Here is a 27,911-nt window from a genome sequence, read left to right on the forward strand (position 1 = left end):
GATTATGGTCTCTCTAATCTTAAGTGGTAGTGGGTACTTGAATTCCTTCCTAACTATTGTAAATTCTTGACATGTTTAGATAATTTCTGTATTCAACTTTGCTTAATACTTACATTCAGTTGAACAAAATGACTGAATTCAGATTATCAGCTTTGTTCGCCTAAATAAGATACTGCAAGTTCACCTTTCAGTGGGCTGAGGATGGGAGGGTTGCTTATAGGAAAAGCTCAATGACAGCTTGTTGTGTTTATAAAAACAGAAAGCAGGTGGAAGCTCCTGACGAATCCAGATCCAGGAGAATATTTACATGAAAATTTCATGTTTAACCATTTCAGTTTTTTTAGTTCAAATTCAGGGGACTAAGGAAAAATATATCAGGTAGAAAATTATTACAAAATCTAAGAAATGATTCACATTTTTTTCTTAGAATTTACTTCTCAAATGGTTTTGAGGACTCTGCTCTCTCAGCACATCTCTTAGTTCTCTGCAGGCTTCATTTCAGTCTCACTGGCTGCTTCCTCTTCCTCTGTCTTTAAATGGAGTTTCCCTTTAAATCACCCCTTTCTGCATATCAGAGTTTCACGCCCAGTCTACATTCATTTCTTGGACGAGGAATCTTTCTTCATAACATAGAAGTTCAAAATATAAAAAGGAACAGAAGCAGAGTCGTGCGAGTGAATGACACATGACCCCCATCAATTGTGATATAAATAGTTCCAGGATTCTATGAAACTTAATTGAAAACTGGTAATCGGTCCTGACAGTTTCCCCCATCCCTTATATATGGATGTCATCCCAATCTGGGAATATTTTCCTAAACGTCCTGCCACAGTTGTCTTTCTAAAGCACAAATCAGATCGTGATCTTTTTTTCACACACTGTTATAGCCTTAATGAACACTAGAAAGTCTAGATTCTTTAGCAAAGCATGCAAGGGCCCGCAGAATCAGGTTGTACTCCATCTAGCCTCATCTCTCAGCGTTTCCTCCAACTGCTCTGCCACAGGTACCACAGCTCACTTCTACTTTTTACCTCTATATCCTCATGTATTCTACCTACAATGGTGTCTCTCAACTCCTCTGTTAAAGTGTACGTACTTTTTACGATTATGTGCAAATATCACCTTTTTGACACCTCGTTTCTTGCTTCCTGTCACCTAGCGTTGTATTTATTTTTTTATCCATTGAAACAGAAAATTCTTCTGAATTGTCTATTTTGTTTCATATAGGCTTAAAATGTGGTTTTTTAAAAAGCTTGACTTATGCATTTTAAAGCCCTTTGAAGTGTATTGATTAAATTTTACCTAAATTGAGCATTACATGGACAACTGGTAAAGTTACAGATTTCTTTTTGAGTCATCTGGTGGTTTCCCTCTCCAGGAGGTAGGACTTTGCGGTTGATGCAGACCAGAATAGAAGATGCTGGCCAGTATACTTGTGTCGTAAGGAATGCCGCTGGTGAAGAAAGAAAAATCTTTGGGCTTTCAGTATTAGGTATTTATATAATTTGCAATATCTAGAAAAAAATCTCATTGACTTAAATATATCTGGGAAGCAGAGTTAAAATTTATCTACAGCTTGATTTCACACTTAGTATTCTTTGACCCCTAGACTGTCACTGTTGGCAAGATTTAAATGTTAAATGGTTTGGATGTAATCAGTTGAATTAAAATGGCTGGAATGCCATGTCTTGTCAATTCACAATTATTCAACAATATTCTAAGACTCTAATAACTTGTTTAATGTGAGTGCTTATCAAAGTTATAGTGGGAGAAATAAATGTCTAATAAATGTTTTTACTCATTCACTTGTTGACATTTTTATCCAGACTTTATGATTTATTTACATTACAATAAAATTAGTTATAATTGAATTCATGACCTATAACTTTATATCTTAAAATTAGAATTGATCAAAATAGTGTTATGACATTATTCTAGTAAACAAATAATAAGAATTTATGGGTTTGTGTTAAAGGTTATAGCTTAGTAAAAATGTAAATATAGATGTCTATAAAATAACAGCCCTGTTATTAGAATTGTTGCTTACTTTTTCTGTTGTTTTCTTTTGTTTTGTTTTTAGTACCACCTCGCATTGTGGGTGAAAATACATGGGAAGATGTGAAAGTGAAAGAAAAACAGAGTGTTACACTGACTTGTGAAGTGACAGGTAAGGAGCTGAGCTCTTGTCTTTCTATTCTCCCTCACTCACTGATTGTTCATTGCCTCCACTATAGATCTTAATTAGTTGAGAAAAAGTCAGCTACTCTAATAAGCATTTGCTATTGAATTCTAGTCCGCTATAGCTGGCAGAAGAGTAGGAGGAAATCTTTCTGATTCTGTGGAGGTAAGAAAGAAACTCCCGCACCAAAGAAAGGAAGGAAGAAACAAGGAAGGGACAGAGGGATGGGGGCGGGGAGAGAGGGAAAGAAAGAGAAAAAAAGACACCTTTAATCTTTTCTTTCAATTCAATTCAATAAATTATTTTTTTATAATTCCGCTTCTACTTATATGTAGGGTTTCCTGCCTCACCTCCTATTTTCTCTTTCCTTTCCTGTGTTTGTACCTTCCTTTCTTTTTCCTGTTTTTTTACACTTCGTTTCAAAGAAATAGGTAGGAGTTTTGGTGGAAGGATGGCATTATTGATAGTGGAGATTACCCAAGAACGATATTGTCACCTTCTGTTAACGTTTGACTATTACAAAGGGAGGAGACTAGTAAAAATAAAAAATGAAAAATTTTAAACCAATTTCACCATCTTTACCAGTGAATCCGTGTGCTGCATGTGATAAAAGTAAACAAATCTCTAAGAGGGCATTGTCAAGCCTGCCTTTTTATTGTAGATGGCCTTACAGTTTTAAAGGAACGAGAGTAGCCCATACATTGTATAGAAAGCCAGCATTTTAAGGAAGATTTGACTATTTTCTTATTTCATTGTTTCCATGTCTTGCCTGAGCAATAAATTTAAGTAATCAGGGAAATGTTTCTATGTTAAGAAAGGCAGATATAAAGATTGTGACATACGCCGGGGCTGGCCTGGTGGCACAGCGGTTAAGTTCACACGTTCCGCTTTGGTTTGCTTTTGGTTTAGCAGGCTTGAATCCTGGGTGGGGACCTACGCACCACTTGTCAAGCCGTGCTGTGGCAGGCATCCCACATATAAAGTGGAAGAAGATGGGCACAGATGTTAGCTCAGGGCCAGTCTTCCTCAAAAAATAAAAAGATTGTGACATATACCATTTACTTAATCTATTAGTTTGTTTTCTAGAAATGATGTGGAAAGTAAGAATTGTTGCACAGAGACCAGCTGCCTAAATTTTATAGCATCCACCTTGAGCCTTTCAGTTTTCTTTTGGTTTTTTACGTTGACGTTTGGTGTTGGGTTATTTCTTTTTTATTTTTTCTTTCAATTTTATTGCAATATAATTGGTATGTAACATTGTGTAAGTTTAAGCTGTACAACATAATGATTTTATATATATATATATATCTCTCAAAATGATTACCCCAGTAAGTTTAGTTATCATCCATCATCTTGCATAGTTATAAATTTTTTTTCTTGTGATGAGAACTTTTAAGATCTACTTTCTTAGCAGCTTTCAAATATACAGTACAATATTGTTAACTGTAGTCACCATGCTGTATGCTATATTCCCAGAACTTATTTATCTTATAACTGGAAATTTGTACCCTCTGACCACCTTCACCCATTTTCCTCACCTCCAAGCCCCACCTCCACAACCACCAGTCGGTTCTCAATTTCTATGAGTTTGGCTTTATTAGATTCCTTGTAGAAGTGAGGTCATATGCTATTTGTCTTTCTCTGACTAACCATTTCACTTAGCATAACACCCTCAAGGTCTATCTGTGTTGTCACAAATGGTAGGATTTCCTTCTTTTTTATGGCTGAATAATATTCCATTGTATATGTCTACCACATCTTCTTTATCCATTCATCTGTCAGTGGACACAGGTTGTTTCCATGTCTTGGCTCTTATGAATAATGCTGCAATGAACATGGGAGTGCAGAGATCTCTTGGAGATGGTGATTTCATGTCCTTCAGATATATCTGAGAAGTGGAAGTGCTGGGTCCTGTGGTAGATATATTTTTAATTTTTTGAGGAACCTACATGCTGTTTTCCATAGTGGCTGTACAATTTATCTTCCCAACAATAGTGCACAAGGGTTCCCTTTTTTCCACATCCTCGCCAACACCTATCTCTTGTCTTTTTGATACTAGCCATTCTAACAGGTGTGTCATTGTGGTTTTGATTTGCATTTCCTGGATGATTAATGATTTTGAACACCTTTTCTTGTACCTGTTGGCAACTTGAATATCCTCTTTGGAAAAATGTCTATTCAGGTCCTTTGCCAATTTTTAAATTGGGTCATTTGGGATTATTTGCTATTGAGTTATAATAGAGTTTCTTACATATTTGGGATATTAACACCTTATCAGATCAATGGTTTGCAAATATTTTCTCCTATTCCATAGGTTGCCTTTTCATTTTGTTGATGGTTTCTTTTTCTGTGCAGAGCTTTTTAGTTTGCTGTAGGACCACTTGTTTGTTTTTGCTTTTGCTGCTGTTGCTTTTGGTGTCATATCCAAGAAATCATTGCCAAGACCAACGTCAAGGAGTTTGGTCCCTATATTTTCTTCTAGGACTTTTATGGTTTCAGGTCTTACATCTAAGTCTTTAATTTATTTCAAGTTAATTTTGGTGAGTGGTGTAGGATAGGGGTCCTGTTTCATTCCTTTGCATGTGAATACCCTGTTTTCCTACCACCATTTTTTTGAAGAGATTGTCTTTTTCTGTTGAGCATTCTTGGCTCCCTTGTCAAATATTAGTTGATCCTGTGCTTAGGTTTATTTCTGGGCTCATGGTTCTGTTCCATTGGTCTGTGTGTCTCTTTTTATGCCAGTACCATAGTGTTTTGATTACTATAGCTTTGTAATATGGTTTGAAATCAGGAAATGTGATGCTTCCAGCTTTGTGCTTTTCTCTCAGAGTTGCTTTGGCTATTTGGGGTCTTTTGTGGATTCAAATGAATTTTGGGATTTGTTTTTTCTATTTGTTTTTTCTATTTCTCTAAAAGAATGTCATTGGAATCTTGATAGGGATTGCTTGATAAGGATTAGGTAATATAAATCTTGATAAGGATTGGGTAATATGAACATTTTAAAAATATTAATTCTTCTGGTCTGTGAACATGAGCTATCTTTCCATTTATTTGTGTCTTCTTCAATTTCTTTCATCAGCGTTATAGTTTTCAGTGTAGAGATCTTTCACCTCCTTGGTTAGATTTATTCTGGAGTATTTTATTTATCTTATTTTTTTAAGGAAGATTAGTCCTTAACTAACATCTATTGCCAATCCTCCTCTTTTTGCTGAGGAAGACTGGCCCTGAGCTAACGTCTGTGCCCATCTTCCTCTACTTTATATGTGGGACACCTACCACAGCGTGACTTGCCAAGGGATGCCATGTCCACACCCGGGATCCAAACGGGTGAACCCCAGGCCGCCAAAGTGGAATGTGCGAACTTAACGGTTGCACCACCGGGCCAGCCCCAATATTTTATCATTTTTTATTCTTTTGTAAATGGAATTTTTTTTTTAATTTCATTTTCAGATAATTTGTTGTTAGTTTTTTTAAATGCTACTGATTTTTTTGCATTAATTTTGTATCCTGAAACTTTACTGAATTCTTTGATTAGATCTAGCAACTTTTTGGTGGAATCTTTAGGATTTTCTTTATATACAATCTTGTCATCTGCAAATGGAGACAATTATACTTCTTCCTTTCAGTCCTGATGCCTTTTATTTCTTTTTCTTGCCTGATTGCCCTTGCTAGGACTTCCAGTGCTGTGTTGAATAGGAGTGATACGAGTAGGCACCCTCCTCTTGTTCTTGATCTCAGAAGAAAAGCTTTCAGTCTTTCACCATTAAGTATGATGTCAGCTGTGGATTTGTCATATATGGCCTTTATTATGTTGAGGAATGTTCCTTTTATGTAAAGTTTATTGATAGTTTATATCATGAATGGATGTTGAATTTTGTCAAATGCTTCTCTGCATCTATTGAGACGAGCATATGATTTTTATCTTTCATTCTGTTAATGTGATGTATGTCTGTTAAATCTATTTGGTCTATGGTGTTTTTCAAATCCTCTGTTTCATTTTGATTCTCTGACTGGATGATCTATCCATTGTTGAGAGTGGGGTATTAAAGTCCCCAACTATTATTGTATTGCTGTTTATTTCTCCTTTTAGTTCCATTAGTATTTGCTATATATATGTAGGTGCTCCAATGTTGGGTGCATAAATATTTACAATTATAATATCTTCTTAATGGATTGACCCTATTTTCTATTATATAATGACCTTCGTTGTCTCTTTTGACCATTTTTAGCTTAAGGTCTATTTTGTCTAACATAAGTATACTTACCCCTGCTTTCTTTTGTTCCATGTTCTTGAAGTAACTTTTTATATCCCTTCACTCTTGCTCTTTGTATCTTTAAAGCTAAAGTGAGTCTCTTGGAAGAAGCATATCATTGAATCTTGTTTTTTTATCCATTTAGCCATTCTGTATCTTTTGATTGGAGAATTTAATCCATTTATATTTAAAGTAATTGTTGATAGATAAGGACTTACTATTGCCATTTTGTTAATTGTTTTCTGATTGTTTTGTAAATCCTTTGTTCCTTGCTTCTTAGCTTGCTCTTCTTTTGTGATTTGTTGACATTTTTTGTGGTATGTTTTGGCTCCTTTATCATAATCTTTGTGTAACTACTGTAGGTTTTTCCTTTGTGGTTACCGTGAGGCTTATAAAAAATATATTTATAACATCCCATTTTAAGCTGATAGCTTAATTTTGATAGTATACATAAACTTTACATCTTCTCTCCCTCTCACATTTTAGGTTATTGTTAAAATTTATGTATTTTCATATTGTGTATGCAGTAACAATTATTGTAGTTATGGTTATTTTTAATATGTTTGTTTTCTTAACTTTTAAACTAGAATTGTAAGTGAATTACACATCACCATTACAATGTGAGAGAATATGACTTTGAGTACATGTTTACCATTATCAGTAAATTTTGCTCATACATTCATATGTTTTTCCCATGTTAATTAACATCCTTTTATTTCCACTTGAGAATGCCCTTTAGCGTTTCTTGTAAGGCACATCTAGTTGTGATGAACTCTCTCAGCTTTCGTTTTTCAGGAAAATCTTTCTCTCTTGTTCATATTTTACCAGCTATGGTATTCTTGGCTGACAGGGCTTTTTTTCCCCTCAATATTTAGATCATTCCATTCTCTCCTGCAAAGTATCTTTTGAGAAATCTGCCTATAGTCCTATGGGGGTTCCCTTGTATGTGATGTGTTGCTTTCCTCTTGCCGCTTTCAAAATCTCTCTATGTCTTTGACTTTTGAAAAATTAATTATAATGTGTCTCAGTGTAGCCCTTTTTGACTTCAGTGTATCTGGGATCCTTTGAGCCTCATGACTCTGAATATCAATTTGGGAACTTTTCAGACATTATTGTTTTGAATATACTTTCTGTCCCTTTTTCTTTCTCTTCTCCTTCTGAGATTCCCATAATATGTAGATTGTTTCTTTTTATGATGTCCCGTAAGTCCCATAGGCTTTCTTCACTTTTTTTTTTTCATTCTTTTTTCTTTTTGCTCCTCTGACTGTATGACATCAAATGACCTTTCTTCTAGTTCCCTGGTTCTTTCTTCTGCTTGGTCAAGTCTGATGTTGAAGCTCTCTTTTAAATTCTTCAGTCATTGTATTCTTCAGCTCTAGGATTTGTTTGTTTTGTTTTTTGATGGTTTCTATTTCTTTGTTGAACTTCTCATTTTGTTCATGAATGTTTTCCTAGTTTTGTTTAGTTGTCTGTCTGTGTTCTTGTGGTTCACTGAACTTCTTTAAGAGGATTATTCTGAATCTTTTGTCAGACAGTTCATAGATCTCCCTTTCTTTAGGGTAAGTTATTGGATCTTTATTAGTTTCCTTTGATAGTGTCATATTTACCTGATTCCTTGTGTTGGCATCTGCACACTTGAGTAAAGGGTCTTCTCTTCCAGACACGACAGGCTAACTTCAACAGAGACAGTTCTTCACCATTCAGCTCAGCTTGGGGTTCTGGATGGTTCAGCTGGTAGCATCCTTGGGCAGATGGTGTCTTCCATCAGTTGTTAATTTGGAGGAAGCCACTGCCTGTGCTGTGAGGTCATGATGGAGGTTACAGTTGGCTAGCAACAGTTGGAGGGGACTGCAGGCTTGGTTCCCTGCCCAAGTGCAGCTATAGGACAGACACTGTGGTTGCCTCATTCTCTGGTCAGGCTTCCTGATCAGGTCAGATTGGGTGCTATACTCAGCAGGTTGGGCAGGCCTGCAAATTTGAGTCCCTTCCCTGGATGGGGGCATAGAACAGGCTCCATGGGCAGTACAATTGAGACCTCCAGTTTTAATATAATATCATCCTAGCCCTCTTTCCTAACAGAACATGCTTTTTATGGTTTTAAAATTTCAAAAAATTGTTTAAGCAATTTAAAATTAATATTTAATGTAAGTTCCATGTGAAAATAAATATAAAAGATCTTTTCCCTATAAGCTATAAATATTAAAGGAATAATTACTACTCTATATCTTTATCTGTCTACCTATTTATATATCTATGCTAGAATCCTGGTATAGACTCAAAATATCTGCTTGTTGAATTGTTGAATTAAAGTTTTTTTCTCTTTTATAGCTTTCTCTGAAAAATATAAAATCTTCTTTAAAAATTTAATATGAATGCAAAGATATTCATGAGTAATAATTTTAATAAAAATGCATGCTCTTTTCTCTTTAAAGTATATTTTACTATAGAAATACTTAATTGTAATAGTCTAAGATATGCTTTATATTTAGTTAAACACAAAGACTGATTTAGAATTATTTCACTGATAGATGAAAACTAATCTTCATTTCAAAATGGTTTATAATCTATGTGTATTTTTAAAATCATAGCATGATCATTATTATTATAAATTGGTTTATGTTTGCAAATTTATTTTACAATGAAAGGTTACTGCATTGTTTTAGAAGTAGGATATTTAAACAGGCAAATAAGTGAAAATGCCTTCTTTAAATTATCAATTGTAGACATGTGATTAGTAGTCAGCTCTAAAAAATGGCTTTTTGTTACAGGGAATCCAGTGCCAGAAATTACATGGCACAAAGATGGGCAGCTCCTCCAAGAAGATGACACTCATCACATTATGTCTGGTGGCCGATTTCTTCAAATAACCAATGCCCAAGTGTCACACACTGGAAGATATATATGTTTGGCTTCTAATACAGCTGGTGACAAGAGCAAAAGTTTCAGTCTTAATGTACTGGGTAGGTATGATCATTGCTCCAAATCTTGAAGAATCAGACGTGACTATGAGCTAAATTCTCTGCTTTTCTTCTTCTATTTACTTATGGTTTCTACCATAGACATTTCACTCTATAAGGATAACCAGTGCTTGTGTACATTTGCTGTTTCTCTTTCATTAATTAATTCATACATTGATTCATTGCATTTGGAATACCTACTATGTTCCAGGGACTGTTTTTGTGCTAGAGACACAACTATGAATAAGAGGATATTAAATAGCAGTAGGAAAGGATAAATATATGCTGCTCAAAGAGAAGCAGGTCGATAGTGAAAGGGGCTCAACCAGAGATATTTTATTCTTTTTTTGTGGGATTCTGCCCTTATTGGTAATCGTCCATGCTGAATTCTGGTTTTGGTAACTATGATGAAGAACAGAAGCAGAGAAGGCGCACTGCAATTTTAGACTTGCTCATCAGTGATAGTGAATGAACATAATTCCCTGTGAGGTTGAAGAGTTAAAACAAAACAAAACAGCTTTAAAATGCCTTTATTTTAGAATATGCTTCCCTCTGTCTTAAACCACATCTCTCCTTCTTCTCTTCGCCAATTCATGTAGCAGTACTGTGAACAGAACATCTCCTTCCACTGGGGTGAGCGACTACCTTAGATTTTATCTTTCATCACATAATTTGCTGCTCTTCTTTCCTTATGTGTGTTTATCTCCGTCATTTGCTAATTCACTAATACCTAAAATATCTTAAAGGAAGAGAGTTGAAGGGTCCTACCATGCTGATACATTGCTTGAAGAATTCAAATTTAGATCTTTTAGCAATTAATTAATAGCTTTTTCGTCCCAGATAAGTTCCGTCCCCTTGAAATTAATATATAATGTGTAAATTCTATGTTGAGTCAATGAATGAGCTGTGAAGACTCCTAGGTTAAAATAGAGACAGAGACCAAAGGTTTAGGTTTTAAATCTCATGTGATTTCTTTCTGGTTTAACACAGATTAGCTTGTGCATCGGGATCCCAAGCCCTTTGAGAGAAATAAAAACTACACTCTGAAATATAAATGGACTAGGAATGATGAAATAACTGTGCCTTCAGTTCCTGCAGCCTCAAAGTTAGGCTGATGTCTCAGAAATGACATCAAAATGGATTCTTCATTTATGCTCATGTTTTGAAATTTAAAATGCATCACCTAAATGTATTGTATTTGATTACTAATATCTAAATACTTTTAATTCTACTAAAATCAACTGACCTATGTTTGGCTATGCCAACTTTTGCAATTTTTTGTTTGTTTTTGTAGTTATTGGCTAGACTGTTTTGGGACTACATGGTCTCATGTATAGAAACCTCTCATACAGGACACACCCCATAGGTAGCTTACAGTCTAATTGAGTAGAAGAAATATATATGCAAGAAAAGTTAAATCAAAATACTAGATAATGTGTAAGTGCCAAATAAAGAATATATGTAGATAATAATTATACAAAACTATAAACTCACAAAGGCAGAACCCCTTTTTATCCTATAAAGAATTTAGCCCCAGCACCTAAACTTAGTATTGAATAAAAAATACATGGATAAGTATGAATGAGAGTTCATCAGCCAGTTGTCTCCTGACACACCTGTGCTCCCTGCACCCATCAATGTGTGAAAGGCAAATGCCCAGCCCTAGATTTCCTCTCCTCTCCTGTAGCTCATTGCTTCTCTTAGAGCTCTAAGTTTGTCATGCCTCCTTCCTTCATCCTCTGATTCACCTCCCAATACTGACTCATGTCCAAATCCTATTCTCTGCTCTCTGGAAACCTGATTTAAAACTCTCTCTAGCTCCTTCTGTAGTTGGAATCTGACTCTTCCCAAGAGACGCCAGCTTCCGGCGGACTCTCTCCAGTAGAGATTACTTATTCTTTATCCCAGGTATTTCAAGTCATGCTACCTGACTACACTACTTCCCCCCTCACCCACACCCCTCCCTGGTTACTTATCTATTTCTTTTATTCTCCTTTATTCATTGAAGACTGAGAGATCTGAATCAAAGCCTTCTTTCCACCAACTTTATAACGTTGAGGCTATTTAATTGTGTGTTGGAACTTCCATGGACTCAGCTATAATTCAGCATCTTTACCCTTTCTTTTCCTGGATGATGAGTTATCCTTCTTGTTCACAGTTACTGTTTGCACTTTTGCCCTTGACCCTATATCTTTCCACCTTCTTTGGTATGTCATTCATTCCCACCATCCGCCTTACCTGAAGCTTCACCTTCTACTGTCTCCATCACTTCATATGGTAACCACTCTCTGTCTATTCTTCCTGTCCCACTAAAAACAGGCTTCTGCCCACACTGTTCTTGACACTGCTGTGTCAAGATTATCCTGTGGCAGACTACCCTGTTGCTGGATCTAACAAATAGTTTTCAGTCCTTATCTTCATGGTTTGGACATGACTTATCATTTTCTCCTTGACAGTGTTCTTTCCTACTTATCCTTGCACACCTTTGGCTGCTCTCTGTCTCTCTCTTTTATGAACTTTTACTTAATCTATCTCTTAAACATTGTCTCCTAGTGTTTTGTCCTTACTTCACTGCTCATTTTACTCTAGGTATTCTCTTTAAGTAATAAATTTAATTCCCAGAGGTTTAATTATCTCCTGTAGACTGGTGGCTTTTTAAATCCGTACCTGCAACCTAGATCTTTCTCCCAAGCTTTAGATCTCTATATACAATTGCTCAATAGATATTTCTACCTGGAATTCTCAAGAGCACCCAAAATTCAAGATATTCAGAATGGAACAAACTGTCTTCCCCTCCTAAATGAGCAAATCTTTCCATATTTGCTATTTATGTTGCTTCACTGCAGTTTACCTAAGTTCCCAAACAAAGAAACTGGAAGTTATCTTTGACTTTAATTTTCCTTAGTCCCCAAATTCTATCATCGAGTCCTACCAATTGACTTCCTTAATATTTCTTTGGTTGCTCCCTCCTCTTTATGCCTTCCTTCAGTGCTCTGGTTCAGTCCCTCATTATCTTTTATGAAACAAATGTACCTCTCTCTGTAACCCTTGTTTTCAGTATTGACCTCCTTGAATCCATCCTCTATATAGTCCCTGCTTGCCCCTTATTTATACATTGTGCTCCCAGTATGCTTTTTCTTCTTACTAGTCTCCTTCTTTCACCTTCTAACTACCACAATTCTTTAACTCAGTTTGAAATCTCCTTTAAGAGCCTTCACTGATGAGAGTCCTCATACCTTACACCTCAGATTGTATTAAATGCTATGCCTTTGTATATTCTGCACCAAAATTCCCATTATTGCCCTAAATATATTGTGTTATGATTCCTTTTTATGTCTTCTCTTCCATTACCCTGTGAGCTTTTTGAGATTTTCTGTGCTTTTGTGTAGAATAAAAATAATAATTAATTGTTTCTGTAATTATTAGGGAATGGAATTACACAAATAAGTACACTGGAAATTTAGAAATGCATAATTAGAGAAATTTCTAAATATATTAATTCAATTAAATTTTAAATCTTTTTTTAGTATCTCCTACAATTGCTGGTGTTGATGGTAATGGCAGCCCCGAAGATGTCACTGTTATCCTTAACAGCCCCACATCTTTGGTCTGTGAAGCTTATTCATATCCTCCAGCCACCATCACCTGGTTTAAGGATGGAACTGCTTTAGAATCCAACCGAAATATTCGTATTCTTCCAGGTAATTAGCTTACTTTGGATACCCAAGATCCATTTGTGCCATCTACTATTGTAGAAGAACAGAATCATTGGTTATTTTTTGTGAAAGTACTTATATTTTTGGTCGTGTTGTTGTATTGCTATTTTAACTTTTATACTATATACGTATTTGTATACATAAAGATATATGTATATAACTTTAAGGTATCTAAAATCACTCATTGAAAGAGCAATAAAATATCTAAATAAATAAATACCACAATGTAATTACTTGTTAAAATATAATGCGGAATGCCAAAAAGGACAGAAACTCATTTCTTGTTGAATTGAACCTTGAACTAGAGTTAGTATTTTGATTGAAAGAGTTTATTTATTCCTTTAATACCTGGTGATATGTATGAAAATAGAAAGAATTAAAAAGTATGATCATTGGCTTTAAAAAATGTACAGTCTTAGATGGAGAAGAGATTATATGTGTGAAAGTTAATTGACAACATGAATCCATGAATAATCATAGGTAATGAATAGTCATGGGGTATGATAAATGGGGTAGTGACAAGTTTTATAAGAATTCAAAAGAAGGAGTGGCCACTGTGGGCTGAAGCAGTCAGGAAATGCTTTGAATGCAGTCAGAACTTGAACCAGACCTAAAAGTGATAGAATTTTGTTGGTTGGAAATGAGTTAGTTGAGATTTCAGGTCCATTAGGATGACTAGTGTGGGGAAGGTACAAAGTGAGAATGGTCCATCTATGTTCAAGTGATAATAAGTAGACTCCTCACCTTCACTTGGGTGAAGACATTGTGTGTATGTGTTTGTGTGGCAGGGAGGGGGATGGGTAAGGAGGTAAGCTCGGGGAGAAATATTGGAGTCATGTTTTGAATGCCTGGATTAAAGAGTTTTGACTTTATACTTTAGTCAATTGAGAACCATTGAAGATTCTTAAGGAGAAAGGCATCATCATAAAAACTGTGTTTTAGCAAGATCAGTCTCTTCTGATAGGCCAGGTAGATGAGAGGGAGAATGTGACTAAGGCAGAAGACCTATTTATGCAGAGAGCGAAATAAAGGACCTCAGCTAGAGTGTGTACAGAGGCATGAGACGGTCAGAATGAGCATGAGAGTCATTACCACAGAGGAGGACTTAGTGACTGTCCTCACCTACCATGTAGTGTCCATCTACATTGTAGTTTGCCTTTTGTCAAATGTCTATGACAGAATTGGCATATAGAAGAAGAAATATGTTCATAGTAAGAACTAAAGCCTTGGTAGTTTGTGCCTACTCTGCTGCTACTGTGACTTCAGAGATTCTTTGGCGTTCCGTGATTTTTCAGGAGGTAGGACTCTGCAGATCCTAAATGCACAGGAGGACAACGCTGGAAGATATTCTTGTGTAGCCACTAACGAGGCGGGGGAAATGATAAAGCATTATGAAGTCAAGGTCTACAGTAAGTTCTGAAAGAACACTGTGTTTCTCATCTTCTCCAAGTTCTCTACCTTTGTCAATCCTGGTTTCCAATACGGGTTCATAATTATTTATGCTTATCCTTAAGTTTGTTGTTTATGCAGCTTCCTTCGTTAAGATGGAAGTTCAGTTAAATATTGTGCCTGTGACCTCCATTGCTTACAGACGTGAAGAGCCTGCTCAGTCTGCTCCCTAACCTCTTGTTGGAGAACTTGTTACCAACACTTCCTTAAGCTTCTCTATTTTCCTTCTGAGTTATCCTCTGGGCTAAGTTACGGTACTTTCATAGCACAAAACTATTTTTTAAATATATATGCTCTAATCAGTAGCCTAAGATGAGCTCATCAGTGACTTCGGGCTGATGCACTGTATATTGACCTATAAATAAAAAGCAAAGCTAATACTACTATTAATAGGGCCTACCTTTCAGGATTTTGTTTTTGTTTTTATTTTTAAGAAGGAAGAGTATCTTTCATTTTTGAATCAGTCCCTTTAATGACCAATAAAATGCATTGTGTGGGTCATGCTCGGACTGTGTCTGGGGACCTGGAACAAATGAAACTATTCCGTGAAGGACATTAGCAGCATTGTCAGTATTATAATGACAAAAGGAGAAAGATATTTTCCTTCGCGTTCTGTATCTGAACACTACCATTTTATAAGATGCTAACTTGAGTCTTTGATGAAAGGGGAACATAGAAAATGCTTCAGTTATTTCCTTGTTTTCTTGTTAAGTAATCTTCAATGTGAGTCCCATGGTTTTCCATGTATTTAAAAGAGCCAATGTTTAGCTCTTTAATGCTTGTTTTTATGCAGTTCCACCCATAATCAATAAAGGGGACCTCCTGGGGCCTGGTCTTTCCCCTAAAGAAGTGAAGATCAGAGTGAACAACACCCTGACCTTGGAATGCGAAGCTTATGCGATTCCTTCTGCCTCACTCAGCTGGTACAAGGACGGACAGGCCAGTCACGAGTTTTTTCATTTGCTGATGGTTTCGTAAAGACTAAAATGCTCAATAAAAGTAAAAAATTTAAAATAAAAAACAGACACAAGTAACTCAGAGAATCAATGTGACCTTAAAACCAGCACAATCTCATGCCCCTAGAATATAAAACTGCAAAAGACTGGAGCCATGTTCAATAATTTTAGTGTTATTCCATCAGAAAGTTTGAAGGATTGTTAAAATGATAGGTATAACATGGGTACTAAGTTTATTGACAACTTTCTGTAAACATTTTTAACTCTTTTATAAAAAGTAACATTTTTAATATTCCAAGATGAAGAAGTAAAGCTACATGTGATGATTAAGTGCCCAATACATTAACTAGGGGGAATAAGAAACTTTAAATAAAAGGCACATTCTTCAAGTATATGATCTGACTTTAAGATCACATATCCTTATTTCTCATTCAACTTATTTTCTTCCATGCAGGTTTTAAAAGACATATGTCCTGGTGTTTTTAAACCAAAATAGATTTTTTTTAGCTGCACTTAACGCTGTGGTTAATACAGATGTGACATAGCTAAGCTGCTATTTGTCCTCTTTTACACATAATCAACCAAATGGTCAGTTAAATTCCAGCTGTAGAAGCTCAGGTTAGAGCCATGATTTAAGATGCAAAAAGATATAGCTTTACGGATGGATTTTGCAATACTGGCAGCTAGAAAAAAAAATCATCTCTTATAAAATAAGCAAGTTTCATCTGGAAGCCATTGCAAGAGGAGAAATATGGAACTCCCACCATGTTCTGTTTACAATTTCTTTTCTGATTACAAGCACACTTCGTGGTACAATATCAAATTTATATGAGTTTGCTTGGAAACAATTAATTCCTGTCTCCTTTGAAATCTTATTATTTTGTTTTTAATTTTATCTAAAGCCTTTTCATTCATTGTAGTTACTACACATGCACACACACACATAAACACATACAATCACAAAAATTAGGTAAAGACTAGAATTGCACCAGAAATTAGGCAGTTTTGTTTTTTTTAATTTCATAATAAATAGTTTAATTACAGTTTCAAATCCAGATTCTGAAATTAATGCAATCGTGATGCTTTCAGCTGCAAATTTTTCAGGTTTGGGGATTGGTCCCTAAAATGTGTGCCAAAAAATAACGGTTTTTGTTTATTTTCCGTAGCCTTTCTTCTGTTATTTCATTCTTCACATAAGCAACACTACTTGAGCAAAATGGTGTTTTTAACAAAGTCCACCAAAAATATTGGCAGTGTTAGCCGCAATAAGTGTTTGTAGAGTCTTTGAATTTTGTTTATTCATGCTCTGCAGTTTTTCTTTTAGCATAGAAATTTTAAATTATTCTATTTTTATATGTGATACAATATTAATAACAATTCATGCATCCCAAATTATTTATTGAACACATTATTTGCCAGACACTGTTTTAGGTGCGAAGGATATAGCTAAAGGAAATAGACAAAGATCTCCATTCATATGAAGTTTGAGACAAAACCTAAACAAACCCACCAGTAAAACTTATAATGTGCCAGATGGGGTAGGTGTGGCGGTGAAAATTCAGTCAGGAAGGAGAACAATAGGTGTGGGAGTGTGATCTCTTGTTTATATAGGGAAGGCCGTACTGGTAAAGTGATATATGAGCAGAAACTCAAAGAAAGTGAAGGAAGCAGACATAAGATATCTGAGGGGAAAATATTCCAAAGTAGAGAGAATAGCAAGGGCTAAGGCGCGGAGGCATTTTGGCTGGAGTGCCGTGATCCACGAGAACACAGGAGATGTGGGCAAATGATTGATGGAAGGCCAGATCCCACTGCCTAGCAGACTCGTTGGCCTTTATACTGATGGGGAGCTACTGGAAAATTTTGAACACAAGAGTGTTATGATCTGACTTCAGATTTTGAAAAGATTACATTGGCTCCTGTGTTGGGAAAAGAAAGGGAGGGTCCAGATTTGAATTTCTTGCAAGGGTCCAGAAGAGAGAGAGTTGTTTCTTGGATGAAGATGGTAGCAGGATGTGAGGGAGAGAGAAGAGTCAAAAACGAGTCCAAGGTTTTGCATGAAGTCACCAAGAGAGTGAGTTGAGACAGAAATAGAAGAGGTCTAAGGATTAAGTGCTGGGTTACTTCTCCATTTAGAGGTTGTGGGGCAGAGAGGGAAATGTCCCAAAAGATATGGAAAAAAGGTATATCAAAATGAAGACAAATTAAATTCTGTTAAATGCCACTCGTTGGGTAAAATAAAGACTGAGAATTGACCAGTAAATTTAGCAACATGGATGTCTTTGGTGACCTTGACAGAGTCATTTTGGTCAAGTAGAGATGGTGAAAGTCTGATCAGAGAAGATTCAATGAAAGATGGGAGGAAATGGAGACAGCATATGTAGAAAACATTTTTAAGTCATTTGGTTATAAAGGGGAGTAGAAAAATGTGGAAGTAGGCTGCAGTCTAAAGAATTTTTTTTAATGGGAAAATTATACTATGTTATATGTAGATTGAAATAATCCAGTGGAAAAGAATAAATTGATGATGATGCAGGTGAGAGAAGACACAGTTGCTGGAGGGATATACTTGAGTAGACCAGGGATTGCTCAAAATGGATAAGGACTGGTATTAACCAGGGGAGTGCAATAAAGAGAGAGGGGACAAGAGAGTTGAGGGTTGATCCAAGGAGTGACTGCCATAAAAGAGCTTCTCTGAGTCAGGAGGGAATAGAGGTCAGGAGAAGAGTGAGAGGCAATGAAAAAATCATAAGGTCAGTGGATTGTGGGTCAAAAAGTTATTGGAATTGGGATGCTAGAGGAAGTGAGCTAGAAAGTTAGGAGGTGGTGGTCTGTGAGAACTTGAAACTGAGCCTATGAAGAGATGCGGTTATTGGAATTATAAGATCTAGATATGACTCTCGTATTGGTGTCTGACAAGGGGTTGAGGACAAGAAGATTAGAGGAGAGGAGGTCAAGGAGCTGAGAGCACACACTGTCTATGTGGGTATTGAAATCACCAAGAATTACAAGAAAAGTATTAGAAGGATAGAGGAGAGGCGGTCAAGGAGCTGAGAGCACACACTGTCTATGTGGGTATTGAAATCACCAAGAATTACAAGAAAAGTATTAGAAGGAATGACAGTGAGCCAGGAGCTAAAATCTTCAAGGAATAAGGGGGAATTTAGTGTAAAAGGAAATTTTTAGATGATGAGAAATGTCCTATTATATCAACAAAATATCATAATATAAATATCTGTAGATTAGTGTTCCATTAAGTATAGTTATACTTTCAATAAAACATAATATAAATATCTCTAGGCTAAAAATTTTCATTTATGAAGTAATGATGTTTCTGAATGAACAATAGTGATTTTAGATCAAATCAGATTATGTTAATACCCCCAATCTTTCATTAAAAAACTCTAGCATTTTCTACAAAATTATCATAAAAGACATGCTTTTTTAATACCATATGGGATGAGCTGAAAATATTATTTTCCAACATGGATAAATGGATGTGGTATCTAAGAACATATGTTTTATCATAAAAAATATATAAATGTACCACCCAGAGATACCTTGCACAGATGTAAAGTATATCAGCTACAATTTTTAATAAATAAAAATATCGTTACTTAAAAACAACCAGTTTAATCAAAGTAAATTAGTCAAATTATTGTTGTCTTGACTGTTTCACAGAAGATTTTATGCTTGTTAAACAATCATAAAAATATCAACTGCATGATCTCTTAGAGGATTTATTAGAGTACTTAATGGTAACATTATTATAATTGAATCACAGCCCCTCAAATCAGATGATCATGTTAATATTGCTGCAAGTGGACACACACTTCAAATAAAGGAGGCTCAGATATCTGACACTGGACGATATACTTGTGTAGCATCTAACCTTGCAGGTGAAGATGAGCTGGATTTTGATGTGAATATACAAGGTAATACTAATATGCTTATTCTGTGTAATTTAATTCGTCAAAGCAATGAAAAATAGATGATTTTGTTTATTTTAAATAGTATTTTTTCTGATGACAATAATATCAATTTATTATTGTATAGTTGGACTCAAGAAATTAACAAAGAAGAAAATCCCATCATTCAGGATTACTTCTGATATTTTTAAATGTATATTTCATTTACAAATTGGGATCACATGATACATACGTCTCTGTGACATTAGGTTTCCCCTGATATTATATCATGAAGTTTTTTTTTTTTATTTTGAGGAAGATTAGCCCTGAGGTAACATCTACTGCCAATCCTCCTCTTTTTGCTGAGGAAGACTGACCCTGAGCTAACATCCATGTCCATCTTTCTCTACTTTATATGTGGGATGCCTGCCACAGCATGTCTGGACAAGCCATGCATAGGTCCGCACCGGGATTCGAACTGGTGAAACCTGGGCTGCTGAAGCGGAACGTGCGAACTTAACCGCTGCGCCACTGGGCGGGACCCATGAAGTTTTCTGTTTTCTTTTTTAATAGCATTTACATGGAAGACAAGAAAATAGTAAAGGTCACAATTTAAAGTAGTCAGACTTGGGATTCAATGATGATTTAGTCTGCTGCAAGCTCTGTGACTTGGGCAAGTTACCTAAATGTTTTAAGCCCCAGTTGCCTCACTTTTAAACTTAATGCCTTGAAGAACTGTGGTGGGCACCAACTAGGAGTGTGTAAAGCCCTTAGCACAATGCTTAAGAAATAATACCTGCTATTATTGTTGTTGATACTGTTACTCTCAACATGATTTTTAATAACTACACTTGTTTTGTTAGTTGAGTATTGAAATATTTATTTAGCCAGACTCCTATTGTTGAATATCTGGCTTGTTTCCAAGTGTTCACTACTCATATATAACGCTTAACCGAACATCTTTATACATAAAACTTTTGCACATCTTTGATTTTTCATAGTTTGCTAATAGTGAAAATTTGGGTCCAGTATTATGCACTTTTTTAGTGCTTTTGCTCTACAGGGAAATTGCCTTCTAGAAAGTTCATGCTTGTCCCTTAGAAATATTTGAGAATGTCCTGTTCTTCTTAATGAAGTTATTAATCTTGATTGCATAACTTCTTTAGCCTTCTTAGTAAGAGAGATCATTGGGAAATGCTCTGAACCGAGCCAGTATTTTTTAATGGTTCTTCAAAATTAGTCTTTTCTGATATGATCATCTTCCTTAGTCGTGCTTATTCTAGTAGGTCCTGCCTGAAAGCAAGCTCCTTTATCTTCTAAGTGCCAGAGTGTTTTAGCAGGGAGAGCAAAGCATGAGCACAGCCCTCTGAGCCCCGTACTTCTTGTTCTTCCACGTGAGAACCAGCTCTATCTTCTGTCTACTAATTTTTTAGTCTCGGGACTAGAGTTGGTAGGTGTATAAGTACTTGAAAATATTTTCACATTGTCTACTTTATTACATTTACAAACCACTCATGTGAAAATACAGCCTAGATCTTTGTTTAATGGATTGACACTGACATTCACATGTCCAAAATTTCATGTCTTTCTTCCCTAGTTCCTCCAAGTTTTCAGAAACTCTGGGAAATAGGAAATATGCTGGATACTGGCAGGAGTGGTGAAGCCAAGGATGTGATCATCAACAATCCTATTTCTCTTTACTGTGAGACAAATGCTGCTCCTCCCCCTACACTGACGTGGTACAAAGATGGCCGTCCCCTGACCTCGAGTGATAGAATATTGATTTTACCAGGTAATGGTTGCTATGAACAGGGTGAAAATCTGAACCCCTGCCACATGTATTTCTTCTCATTTATTAGACCAGTTGAATTGATGAGTTCTCTGGCCATGTAGTTTAACTGACAGAGGCTGCCAAATGCCACTGGTATCCATGTAGCTTCAAGTTAGGAGAGTCCAGGCTGAGAATTTGACATAGGATAGAACACTTTAGTTAATTTTCATATCTACTACAGGATCCTTCTATCAACTTAAGAAAGTCCTTTGGATTCTCTGTGCTTCCATCTCTCTAATAGTGTCATGAAATAATCGGTTTGGTTTCTATACATTATTAATCATAAATTCTAAATTATATTTGCAAATAGTTACTACTCAGTTTATTAAATGCATTTATCATAAAGATTATTAGTTCCAAATATTTTAGTTGATACATGGTTTATTGATGGAAAAGATGTTTGAATTATAGAATAATATTTTGAATCTTTCTATTTACTTTTAGCAAACAGTCAAATAGACTTATCAAACTTTAAAAAAATGTACACTTAAGGTCAGTGCATTCCACTGTATGTAAATTTCATCTCAACTGAATAAAAGAATATCTTGGGGAAAAAAAAGACTAGACAGAAATGTGAACTAAATGTAATATGTGATCCTAAATTGGATCTGGGCTTGGGAAAAATAGGTATAAAACACAATATTGTAATAATAATGAAATTTGAACATGGACAATGGATTCAATAGTAGTTTGGTATTGATTTTAAATCTTTTTATTTTGATCATTATACCATGGTTATATAAAGGATTATGCTTATTCTCATGACATACATATTTATGAATATTTAGCATTTACGCTACCATGTCTTCAGCTTACTCACAAATGGTTCAGAAAAAGATTTTTATATACATATATATATATATATGACAGAGATAAAACAAATGCAATGAAATATAAACAATTGGTAAACATAGGTGATAATTTTTATACACTTATTGCAACTTTTCTCTATGTTTGAAATTATAGCAACATGAAAAGTTAAAAAATACACAGAGTTATTCTTTCAAGATTATATGTATAATGGTATACTTTATACCTTTTGCATCCTTGGCTATTATTTTCTTAAACCAAACTTCTTTTACATGTGTTCAAAACTGTAAAAGCAAGAAGTTACTACATAGTAACATTCCACATGGAACCTGATGAGAGGCACAGAGCAACATTCCCCACCTTGAGGAAAATCTATATGAGCTATTCATTTCTCAAGAGATCTGATTCATATATTGGATCACTTTTCAATAATGCAGTGTTTGTTATAAAAGTGATATATGGGATTAAAACCGAGCCATTGGATGAAGTAAGAACCTTGAAAGAAAATGTAAGGAAGTCAATAGACCTGAAAAACTGTCTCTCTGTTATTGTATTAACTCTAAGATTTGGAGAAGTAAACATATTGGGATATATTTTCAGGAGGGCGAGTGTTGCAGATTCCCCGGGCTAGAGTAGAAGATGCTGGGAGATACACGTGTGTGGCTGTGAATGAGGCTGGAGAAGATTCCCTTCAGTATGATGTCCGTGTACTCTGTGAGTTTGTTTCCTTTTGTTTATTATGCATTCTTTCACTCAAAAAAGTGTTCTGAGAACCAATGTTTCCAGGATGCTGCAAAACACTTGAGACTATAAAAATAATCAGAAACGGATAGTTCTACCAAGGAGTTAATTATCTTATTCAAATTGAGAGCATATTAATTAGGACTCTTGAAGCATCAAATAAACTGGCTTAAAGCAAAAAAAGAGAATTCATTGACTCATGAACCTGAAGAGTCCTGGAGTAGAGGTGGCTACTGTCATGTCTGACTTCCATGGCTCAAAAGAAATCAACCAGACTTCCCCTTTCTCTTTCTCTTTCTCTTGGCTTTGCTTTTCTCTGTTATAATCACTGTCAGGTAGGGGATCCCCTTGGATGGCAAGTCAGCCCCTAGCAGCTCTAGTCTTACATCATTCTAGTTTTACATCCAAATGAAAGCTTTTCTTTCCCACTATTTACAACTGAAGTCCTAGAATTGGATTTCCGTGGCTTTATTTGGCCGAGCAGGAGTCGCATTTCCCTCCCTAAACCAATACAGAAGCCAAGAGGCCTAACTGATAAGGCCTGGTTCATTTGCCCACCTTTGAACCAGAGTTGTCTCCATCGGAATTCGTGGACTGAGAGTGGAAGAAGTATTGTACCTTGAAGGGGAGAGAGAAGTGATGTTACTAGAGGCAGAAACAAATAGACGCTTCCATTAGAAGAGACTGATCTAGAGAAGTGGCACTGAGAATATATAGGAAGCAGACAGTATGAAAGATTTTATAGAGAAAGTAATTAAGTGATATGAAGTATTAGGCACTCATCTTGGAGTAGACGAAAAATGAGATTTGTATCCTGAGTGATTAAGAAAATGGTAGCAAGAATAATAATAATAGCAGACCTAGGAAAACAACATGATTTGGGAAGAAGGAAGTCAGTTTTGTTTTGGACATGTTGGAAATACTTAGGTAAGTTGTTGAATGGGCCATTGGAAGTATGGAACTACAACACAGGAGAGAGAACTAGACTAAAAATATAGATTTGAGAAGAATCCACAAACGGGTGATATTCAAAGGCATGAGATTTCCAACAGAAGGGGTTATAGATAGAGTAGAAGACCCAAAGTTGATCATGATGGAATTATTTATAGGTAGGAGACAGGAAAAGGAAAACTGAATTAGAGGAGAAACAATTTGGAGAGTTAATGAAAACCAGTAAACAGAACCCAAGGCTTAGAAAAGGTTTTCAGTAAGTGGGTTTAGTATTGAATGCTAAAGCAAGTATAGGAAAACTTAAGAAACTTAAAAGGAAAACTTAAACTTATTTTAAGAAAATAAAGACTGAAAAAAGGCCATTTGACTTTAAAACCAAAAAAAAATCATTGGTGAAATTCAAAAGATCAATTTAGATAGAATGGTGTGGTGCAAAGCCACAGAACAAAAGGATAAATATTGAGCAAGTAGTCAGAAAAAACAAGAAACAAATATACAGTACACTTAAGACATTTTGCAGAGAAAGGAAGAGGTGGGATATAATTTTAGGATAAATAGCTTGTTTGAAGAAACAGAATTAAGAGAGATTTGAGCTTCCTTATAGACCAAAGAAAATGATCCAATAGAAAGGGACAAGTTAAAGTTCCAAGTATCTGTGTGGATGGGAGGAAGGTGCAGGGGTTGATGGAGCAAGGTCCTGGAACAGGTGAAAAATGCAATCAGGGAACCAAGAGGGGTTAATTAGCCTTTCATGGTAGTGAATTACCATTCTTTGGAATGGTTAGAAGGGAAATGTGGGAATGCATATCAAGTGTATTTAGTCCTTTCCATTAAGTATGAGAGCAAGAGAAATAGAGGCAGGGGTAGAATTGGGGCCTGTGGAAAACAGAAAATGTTAGTGATTGCCACTATGGAGGATGTGACAGACAGTCAGCCGAGGAAGTTGGAGCCATTTGGCTCGGTCATTGTTCCTTCAGCCACCCTTAGTAACCTGGGGGCAGAGGTAGAAAAAATAGGTGGTGTGGTCTACCTGGGGGCCAGGGTCTTGCCACAAGGTACACATTGTGGAAGCACTGGAGAGTGAGAGATCCTAGAATATGTGGTGAGACAGAACCTCATCAAAATAAACCACTAGGAGGTCTGGGCAGGGCAAGAGGAAAATGGTGGAAAGAGGCTGATGGGCTGATCATAAGTGGAGGAGGACTGCAAGTGCAAACAGAAAGCAGCTTATAAAGGAAGGCTGAAAAGTGGTGGAAGAGAGAAAACACTGGAGTCCAAAATCCACTTATTTGACGAATATCTATTGATTGCTCACTATGTGCCAGGCACTGAGGATACAGCAGTGAATACAGTAGACATGAGTCCTTCTTTAGGGAGCTGATAAACTTGCGGAGGGAAGAGGTGTTAATGTCGAATGGTCCAAGGTGTGACTGTCTTTGGCTGGCTGAAGTGGGGTAGGGGTGAAACTAGTTAGGGTGGGATGGGTCATCAACGTAGATTTTAAAGTCTACAAGATAGTAATAAGGAGAAGAAAAAAGGAGGAGAAGACAATGAAAATCAGTACTAACATCATCAAGAACCATGAAGGAGTATCCCAGACCACCTGGCATAATTTGACCTAAGTTTGGAAAGAGTTTAGTTTAAGACAGAGTGGATGGATCTGATAAAGTAGGAACATAGTGTAGTTTGGCAAGGACTGGGATTCAGTTAAATCGACATGGAATTTAGGGATTAGGTAGTCAAGGGTAGATGTTCATGCCTTCCGTCTGTTATTTTTAATTAGGAAGAAGTTGGAAGGCATGTTGGAGATGAGTTCAGAGTTGAGAGGTGGGAACAAAGCAAGAAAAATGAATTGGACCCAGAATTCTGTCTAAACTGTTTCACAACGTTTAATGCTCACCTCCTAGGTGCCACTGAGAACAATTCTGACTGGTATAACCCAGCTGGGGGGGGAGGCAGCAGCGGGGCAGGTCAGAGCACAGAGCTTTGGTGGAGGCCTGCACTGGTCAGACCTTGGACCTGTAGTGTATCTCCTGGTACCACCGGATGGTTCAGCTCCAGGCAAAACTGAGTAAAACATCAAATCTTTATGTCCCAACATTTCATTTGATTGGTTCTCATGGTATGAGGGTAGTGATAGCCTCATTCAATCTGAAATTCAAGGTTATTATTTACTAATCTGCAGTTTGTTATATATTTTATGTTTACTAAAGTATAGTTAGAATTATATAACTTTAATGTGAAAATATGCATTCAAAATAACATTGAAGTTCTTTCATGTGCCTTGTAATTTTCTTTACAGACTTTCCGTTTAGCTTTTGAGACACCCAAATACCATCAGCTTCCATCTACATTAAACATACAGTCTTTACTGATTGCAAAAGATATGGTACATTTTAAGAGAGTGAAACTTAAAATAGCTAAGTTTTCAAAACAAAACGATTATTCACTTTGAAAATGAATTTCTGCATTTACAAAAGTAGCCAACACATGCTTTCCTAGTTTAACATTTCTGCTTTTTAAAATTCTATGGGTAATATGTGATTTTTTTATAACTGACCAGTCTAACATAAGCTAGACCTGAACTTGGATTCAACAGTAGTATTTTAAATGAGAATGAACACATGTAGGAAAATCTAGAGCGTGACTTCTCAAACTTTAGCATGCATAAGGATCACCTGGAGAGTTTGTTAAAACACAGACTTCTTGGCCTCTCTTAGAGATGCTGATTGAGGAGATCTGAGTTGGCCCCCAAATCTGCATTTCTAAGCAAGCTCCCAGGTGATGCTGATTCCACTGATACTGAGGCTGGGGAAACATACTTTGAGGAGCCCAGACAATTCCCTCACAAATGAGACCAAATTTGTACATTTCAAATACACTTTAAAGATATAACTTATCTGACTTGTCTAGATGACCAAATAGACTTTATTAATTCATGCAGATGCTACTTGCATGTCTGCTTGAAAACCCAGAGGGCATAGTGAAAAGGGCTAAGAGACAAGCAAGATGAGATATTTTGGGGAAGAATTGGGATTGACCTAAACGGGAATGAAACCATGGGAGGGGTTAGTCTAGGGTGGGTGAAGAGAGGGAAATTCACATAATTTTTATCACCACCCTAATTTGTTGGTGTAAAATGTTGCTTGAGGATCCCTGTTTCTTCTTCAAGTTTTGCTCCTCTATTATTCCAAACTTTTTAAAGTTGTCTGAAAACTAGAATAATTTAGAAAAGACCTTGTTTCCTATCATAACCTCTTGGTTACAATCACTTATTAGTGCCACCAAGTATCAAGGGAGCAAGTAGTGATCTCCCCGAGGAGGTCACTGTGCTGGTGAACCAGAGCGTGCTGATGGAGTGCATATCCAGCGGCAGCCCCGCACCAAGGAACTCCTGGCAAAAAGATGGGCAGCCCTTGCTAGAAGATGAGCATCATAAGTTTCTATCTAATGGAAGAATTCTGCAGGTAAAAGTAAAACATCTAATTTTAAAATATCTATTTGACTTTGTATTTTATAACAAGTCTTTTTGACTTTTAAAAATAATTTTTATTGATTTATAAGTGTATTTGTAAAAATTAACCATAAGAAGGATATAAAATAAAATTCTTGTCATTCTATTCCCACTATCAGAAGTGACCACTGTTTACAGTTTTGTATGAATTCTTCCAGAAAGTCTCTGTACATTCAGTACACTCACACACACACAAACAGCACTACAATACGGCCTTTGTGATAAAAAACACATTATAAGCAGATTATTACAATCCTTTCCATTGCATATTTCTGATGGTAAAATTGTAGGTGGTGTAATGTTCCCTGTAGATTAAATTTTGTCCTGTATTGGCAAAGAATTGATAATAAATAACCATGGAAATCACATAAATATCCTGAACTCTTGTTCACCGGTGGGCATCTCTCTATTTTGTTTTCAAATGTCCTAAAAGAAAGTTAGGCACTTGTAGAAATAACACCAACTCTTTTGTTAGGATACAACTTAATAAATTATTTCTTGAACATATAAATGATGTTCTATAGGCCCAAGAATCTAAGCATAGCTGTCAGCGTATCCAACATAGGACATAGCTCATGGAGTTCTATTAAAAAACAAAGAATCAGGTTACTGCTTGTAAATAAGCTTGAATTCTCGAAGTATCTTC

General features: G+C 36.0%; 1 protein-coding gene across 9 annotated transcripts in view; it reads left to right on the forward strand.

The window, feature by feature from the left end:
* The window catches only part of HMCN1 (hemicentin 1), a 437,461-nt gene that overhangs the window by 304,123 nt on the left and 105,427 nt on the right, over positions 1-27,911 (forward strand). For all 9 annotated transcript variants that reach the window (XR_011439059.1, XR_011439060.1, XR_011439058.1 and 6 more), the window contains 10 exons: positions 1,379-1,492; positions 2,081-2,167; positions 9,201-9,392; positions 12,917-13,090; positions 14,401-14,514; positions 15,348-15,493; positions 19,295-19,445; positions 21,016-21,210; positions 22,660-22,773; positions 27,031-27,218. Coding sequence is in view for 3 of the 9 variants with exons in the window: in XM_001491510.6 (XP_001491560.3) it covers positions 1,379-1,492; positions 2,081-2,167; positions 9,201-9,392; positions 12,917-13,090; positions 14,401-14,514; positions 15,348-15,493; positions 19,295-19,445; positions 21,016-21,210; positions 22,660-22,773; positions 27,031-27,218 (1,475 nt within the window). In the remaining 6 variants the exon portion in view is untranslated. The remainder of the gene's footprint in view (positions 1-1,378; positions 1,493-2,080; positions 2,168-9,200; positions 9,393-12,916; positions 13,091-14,400; positions 14,515-15,347; positions 15,494-19,294; positions 19,446-21,015; positions 21,211-22,659; positions 22,774-27,030; positions 27,219-27,911) is intronic.

This window comes from Equus caballus, chromosome 5 (genome assembly GCF_041296265.1).
Source record: "Equus caballus isolate H_3958 breed thoroughbred chromosome 5, TB-T2T, whole genome shotgun sequence".
In the NCBI taxonomy this organism is placed as follows: Eukaryota; Metazoa; Chordata; class Mammalia; order Perissodactyla; family Equidae; genus Equus; species Equus caballus.